At 49.3% G+C, this 6,896-nt stretch overlaps 1 protein-coding gene across 1 annotated transcript; it reads right to left on the reverse strand.

The window, feature by feature from the left end:
- Window positions 1-707: 707 nt before the first annotated feature.
- Window positions 708-4,522, reverse strand: LOC119372428 (uncharacterized). The gene is made up of 2 exons (XM_037642909.2): window positions 4,275-4,522; window positions 708-3,723 (listed from the first exon to the last, which is right to left on the reverse strand). The coding sequence occupies exons 1-2, from the start codon at window positions 4,425-4,427 to the stop codon at window positions 1,042-1,044; spliced, it is 2,835 nt and encodes a 944-aa protein (XP_037498837.1). The 5' UTR covers window positions 4,428-4,522; the 3' UTR covers window positions 708-1,041.
- Between the last annotated feature and the right edge of the window lie 2,374 nt (window positions 4,523-6,896).

The raw sequence follows: 6,896 nt of genomic DNA on the forward strand, positions 1-6,896 counted from the left end.
GCAATCAATACCCTGGATGGGTGCAATATCCTGGAGTCGCGCAAAAAACGTAGTTTGATGGCCTCGCCAATGCGCCTAGAAATCGCCGAATGGGCTCATTTTCGTCGTAACACCTGCCGAACAAAATTCTCTAAGGAGACTCCTTCCAGCATGGCATTTATGTAGTGTAGTGATAAATACGGTTACCATAGAGAACGATGAAGAAGACGGTTGTTGTGGTTGGTGCTCGTGCTGGCTCCGTTTCCGCAGCAGTAGTACTTTTTTGGAAGCAGTGGAAAGTACCATTGTGCCTTTGTGGTAGGACAGCTGCTTGCCACTCAAACGGCCCGGGTTCGATCCTCAATGTCACCGAACGTTTTTATTGTTTATTTTATTTGCATCTTTCTCAATTTTTCGGTCACAGACGATTTTTCGCTCACAAACGACGCCGTCACCGACGCCGACGGCGGAATTTCCGCCAAACGAGCTCTCTGACGATATTGCGTTAAAACACTAATTTGTAGCGGCGCAAAAACATTATGCGACGAGGGGAGCTTCAAGCCCTTGCCACTCGCCCCTGTAGCCTTCGCAAGCCAAATCTCTTCCCTTCCCCAACTGCCTGCCCTCTTCGGCAGCGGAGCCGGAGGATCTCAAGGCGCATACGCATGAACGCGTCATGCGCATGCATGTTCACGTGCGCATGACGTGCCCGAGCAGAGAAGGCCTGTGCAGGGCTGCGTGACGTCACCGCAGTGAGATCAGCCTAAAAGTCGGCTTCACCCAATGCTACGTTTTTTCTTTCCGAAATGGCATTTTCCCTACATTATTATTGTTACTATTTTCGCGGTTTTGGAGTGCACAGAATATTTGCATTACGGAATATTTTCAGTATGTTTTAACTAATCGCTGGCTTGAAATAATTCATAACGCACTCGTGAAATTTTTAGCAGCATGCACAGCCATTTCATGCAGTTTAAAAGAGGCTTAAATTTTCGTTGTGAGACATATTTATTCATGATACGTCATAATCCAAACAGGCAGAACAATTCATTCGAAAGAAGATTATGCTTGAAGAGTACCCAGCTTCCGCTTCGCAGCCTTGCATTCACTTCCTTTATTTTCAACTTTGTTCCGTTTTGCAGCCTTGCTTTCATTTAGCTTGTTATTTTGAACTTTGCACAAATTATTCAGCAGAGTGTTGGCAGCAGCACTGAGAACATAGTTTAAGACAAGTTCAGGTGAGTGGCCACCATCGCAGAAATCCAACTCTTCATTGCATTCAACAAGAGAAGTCGCGAGGCTTACAAGCACTTCTTTTTGTTTTGCGCAAGCAAAAAATTGTGATGCGTACTTCGGACTTCTCAGCTTATCGAGGACAATTTCCATTGTGAGCACGGCATTCACTACTACCGCTTGTGGAAATTTCAGTCCACCACGCGTTGCATTAGCTATCAGCACATCATCTTCCAGTTCTATGGTCCGATTCTCAACAGTCAAGTTTTCTTGGCAGGAAGAGCAGGCAAGTTTCTTCACTGCGGCATGTGCACAATAGCCTGCTACATATGTAATAGCTGGTAGCATTTTCTCCTTCTCTTTCACATCATCGTCCATCACTGCAACATCAAACTGCTTAACAAGGAATTTCAAATCAGTGGTAGGAATGCAAGGTGCAATGGTATCCAAGTTGGGAAGATCAAGTAGCTTCTGGAGTCTCAGCTTCTGCTCGGATTCATAAATCTGACGTATCGAAACGTGATACTGGGCACCAGACAGCTGCCTGTACCTGCCAAACCTGTCTTCCAAACTGTCGGTTTGGAATTTTCCTAGCAAAACATATTTGAACCGAAGTTCTTCAATGCAATACGTTGACACCTCCACAAGGGCATGTGAGGTATGTCGCAGTGCCATGTGCGTTTCTCGAGTTAACTGGCCAGCATCATGCTTCAAGCTCTGCCAGTGGTCCAACCAATCCACAATCTTGTTTAGAAACTCAATTTGGTGGCATTGCAGTGCACTTATTGGTTCTTGAAATGGGTCTCGGAGACGCTGGCCTTTGAATGGCGTCTTCACATTGACTACATTCCACCATGTCAAAACAATGTTAATAAGTTCCAGTGTACCAGCTTTATGCTCAAGTGCGACTTTGGTGCTTCTTAGTGCTGCAGCAGTTGAACTGTTGAAGATCCTCAGTGCGAGCTTTACATTTTGTCGCTCTAGATTGGATGGATTCAGCGACTTGAAGGACAAAGTTGGAGCTAGTCGCAAAAGCTCATTTTTTTCTTCTTCATGCAATTTGCATAGTGTGTCAAACGAGGCTGTCAAGACAGATGGGTTTTCCGAGAGGGCAGTGAAATTGGGAAAGAAGATGCACCTTCCACAATTACGCTGATTCAGCCAGTTATTTCGGATGCACTTTAATATATGCACTGCATCCAGAATAAAAAACAAGGGTCTTGATGAGTCTGACGGGTGCTTGTATACGATGCTCACTTTGGGAGGATCAGCAAAAAATGACATAGCCTTTCGGTTGATCGAGTTGTTGTCAGACACCACTGCAACTACTCGTATCCCAATGTCTTCTAGGTGCCTGATCAGCAGATCAAGAAATTCATGTAACTGTTTCGCTTCTATTTGTGCTACTGGGAGTATATGCACAACATCCTTGTTTGATGATAACAAGCTTTGTATCATGAAGACGTATGCTGTCTTTGCCGCATTTTCATTGTTTGTCGCTGCACCAGTGACATAACCACCCTTGTACTGAAAGGATGCCTGCAGGTGGATCTCGTCCATCATAAGCGTCACAAAGCGCTCATGGTCTTTTAGTGTTGATGCCAGCCTCCTTGCGTAAGAAAGGAATGAATCCTCTTGTTGCTCTCTGGATGGGCTAGCATGGTAAGAGGCACAAATGCGTCTTATTGTCTGTGGATGTGGGAGCTTTAATTTTGCTGTACTCCTGATGAATCTGTATGCGTGCGGCGATATTGTGTACACAAGGCTGCAGAACACCAGAAAGTCAGCTGGGTAAGTCGACGCCTTAGTGAGGAGAAGTTGAAGTTGCTGTGTCACAAATTTGACGACTTGCACTTGCCACTCATGCGGGAGAGCTGAAGATGACAGTTGCTCCAGGAGTGCCACGACGCGCTTCAGCAGAATCTCTAGTTCGAGTTCATTATTTGTAGAATCCTTCGTGACATCTTCCACATCGCACAGAACTTTGTGAAGCACTCTCAAGTCAGAAATTGTCGTAGGAAGCACAGCGGAACCTAGGTTTTGTAACCTCATTTCACCAACATACACTGCCAAAGAAAGGTCGGATGCCACTGTCACTGCACGATGCACAACTGGGGCACCTTGGTCGCTGAAGTTGAGGAAGAGTACTTGTTTCTGGGTGACCACCTTGGTCCAGAAGTCAGTAAGAGAGAGACCACCTACTGCTTTCAATAGGTCTTCGAAAGTGGCTATGACATTCTTCTTTTTTTCCGCTTCGTGAGACTGCTCTGATAATCGTATTGCTTTCTGCAACGCTTCTGCGTCTAGACGAGCGCGCTTTTCTTCTGGGCTCTCGCGTGCAGAAGTTTCTTGGCGGGACAAGTAAGCAGGGCAATTAGGGAAAACGCTTGGGATTGCAGAAGGCTTCAAGCGCCTCAGCTTGAGGGGTACTTCAATTACTTTCCCAGTCATGCTGTCAGTGTAGCTGGCGGAATCTACGAAGTCACTTTCAAGAAAGTGGTGCTCACAGACCTGGAACATAAGCACAAACAACGAGGTATAAGACGAAAGCGACAGAATTATACATTACAGTTTTACAGAATTATATGATCCCAGCGCGCCGTTTGTAAAGATTAAGACAAACTATTTCGCTTTATTTATCTGCTTCAGTACGGCAACCACGACCACGCAGTCAAAAAGAATGACGTCTCACTTAGCGAACCTAGCTTTGAGACGTTAAACCACTCGTTTGTTTGGCACTCAAGTAGTGGCAGACGACCCACATGTAATGTAACTACGCCGTCTACATCTTACGTTCGACGCAGGCAGTTTTACTCGCGAATACATTGCGCTAAATTAATTTCTGATTAGGCAGAACCTGAGGCGCAACCTGAGGCGTAAACATGGCACAACACACTTGGCACAAACATGGAACAATATTACACTGAAACACACTATTTGCTCAGTTGTCATTCCTTAAGGTGCATAGCGCGTCGTAACGGTTGCATGCGTCAGGCAATTCACTAGACCCTGTTCCCACGAGAAGCACGACTGCCGGAAAACAAACGGGAACATGTGCTTACCACAGTGTACTTCGTTGGTGTGAAGTTTTCCCGTCGCACAGCCTTCGTCCACGCTGCATTTCGGGCGGGTTCCAATGGAAACCTGTACACACGTGCTCGCGGTCCATTAGCGTAGTTCGACCGACAGTTCGGTGCACAGCAGCACCCAGGCATTTTCGACAGCACACCAGCAAAACTTCATGCAGCACTCCTGAGCAACTGAGTCCAAAGCAAATGCACGCCAACAAGCTGCAGCATCACTGGAGCGAAATCTTTTGCGAAAATAGTGTCAGCGTTGCCAGATGCTTAGGCTGACACCGCTAGCATTGGTACTCTTGTGCATTCAAACCTGCAGTATATCGCAGTTTTTATAATCAGTGTTGCACCGCATGAATAGACGATGATGTACATCAGAACATATATAAAATTTCCTTATTTTCTGCACCGAAAAACACCTTGCGGCTGCCACATTCAATAAAAGGTTTTCTACCCCCAACGCGCATGCTGGGCGCATGCTGGCAGATGGATTCCGTACTAGCCACAGCCGAAAGCCAAGCCGAGTCGCGCCGGTCCCCGTGCGCGCCGTGCGCTCTCTTTGCCCGCGTCGTCGGGCTTGCAGATCTCACTGTGGTGACGTAGTTAGTGTGGAGAGGAGGACATGCGCGGGCCTTCTCCTAGTTCTAGGTGGTGTTGGCCCGAGCCAGCCTGAGCAGCCGAGCGGCTTTGCGCGTCCGCTACCTTTTTTAGATGCGAAGCAGATTTTGCTCGGGGCTGTGTCTGGCGGTAGCGTCCGCGCTCAACTGCGCATGAGCCTACTCTCGTGCGCTTGCGCCAAGGAGCAGTCTTCTTCCCCTTGTTCTTCGACCGCCTTGGTGTGTGCAGAGCGCGCGCTCGCGCCAAGAAGAAGTCTTCTTCCTCTCGTTCTTCTATCGCGCGCTCACGTCAAGGAGAGGTCTTCTTCCTCTTGTTCTTCGACCGCCTTGTTCATGATACGTGCAGAGCACTTTAGGGGCCCTCGCTGCCGTATGTTGTCCTAGCTTGGCGTAACGCAGACAATACCATGGGTGCTGGCACGCGCTAGCGCGTTCTGGCCAGTGTAAGGGGCTGGGTAAGACTCTGTGGCCTCTTCTCCTTATACTCTCTCAGCAATCACGTGATGGTGTCGGGGAACGAGAATCTGCAGACGCGCGATGAAACCGCGTGGCGTGCTCCGACAAGAGTTCGGAACGAGTAACAGCAACGGCAACTACAGTGAATTCATGATGTCCTCCACTTGGAAGAACGCGTTAATACCTGGCTAGGTGCCCGTGATGAAACGAACTCTAAGTTGACCCATGCGCTGCTTGGCATCCCCACTTGGTTCCTTTAGTGGGAGATGGTGTAATTTTTAGATGCGAAGGTATCTCTTGGTCGGGCGTATGTCCGGCGGCGTGCTAGTCCGCACTCACACTACGCATGCGCAACTCTCCTCCTTCCCTCTCTCTAACAGCTGCGCGTTACTCGCTCCACTTCTCTACCAGCACTTGCTTGCGCTTCTCCAGCGTTCTCGCTTCTGCTCTCGTGGCGCATGCGCTACACTCCTCCTCTAGTCTGCTCTCCCTCAAGTGGTAGAGCGCTGCGCGCGTTCAGTCCAGCGCTTGCTTCGGTTGACTCCTCTGAAATGCGGGCTCAACATGCCGAAATTCTCTCCTGCGCAGCGCCGCGATGAGTGGCAGCGCTTGCGCGTCCCCTACCCCTCTCTCTCCTCTCCTACGCTACTCCCCTCTCACGAGCCTGTAGACCTCGTTCCCCGCTCGCCCTGTGAGAATTACCGGGCAGGCTAGAGGGAAGACACGACGCGCGTAGTGTTCCGCTTCGCGTTCCACGACGCGAGGTCGGTAGCATGCCCAAAGAACGCCCACGGAACGTGATCGTGCAAGTGCTCCGGCTTCGCATCGCCTCATGGTCCCCTTTATCGGGAGATGGTGTAATTGTTTTATGTAGCGGCCGTGGGCGTTGTGTCAGCGTTCTCTGTGATTTACTGCCGGTTTCTGCTGGACGGGCATGAAAGTTGCGACATTTGTACGGGCATGAATGACAGTATCGGCATCAAGAACCAGTGCCGAATGAACAGTTAAGTAGACGCTGGAAATTAAATGAACCTTATGAGTGCTCGAATGCGCCAGAAAAACTTTCGTTGTCAGTGCTGGCACCTGCTCGATGCGCTTACCGCGCGGGCACGCACGCATGCAACACGGAGGCACCTTAGGGAGGTTGCGAATAGGGGCCGCAATCGTTTTGGAGCTGTTAGCCAGGACTAGAGTGACGTAGAAGAGGGGGAGTGTCCAAAGCACCGGAGACCGTATTGGAAAACACTTAGCTCCTGCTTGACCCAAAGGGAGGCCACTGCGCAATAGCGAGACCGAAACAGAGTTTGGGATGTGCGATGGGGGCGCTATTTCTCGAATTTAGCGGGAGCCCCAAAGCCTGCCTCAAAAGCTTTGCGTCAAATAAACCTGACGGCTGTTGGCCAGGACTAGAGTGACGTAGAAGAGGGGGAGTGTCCAAAGCACCGGAGACCATATTAGAAAACACTTAGCTCCTGCTTGACCCAAAGGGAGGCCACTGCGCAATAGCGAGACCGAAACAGAGTTTGGGATGTGC

Source organism: Rhipicephalus sanguineus, chromosome 10, assembly GCF_013339695.2.
Source record: "Rhipicephalus sanguineus isolate Rsan-2018 chromosome 10, BIME_Rsan_1.4, whole genome shotgun sequence".
NCBI classification, from domain to species: Eukaryota; Metazoa; Arthropoda; class Arachnida; order Ixodida; family Ixodidae; genus Rhipicephalus; species Rhipicephalus sanguineus.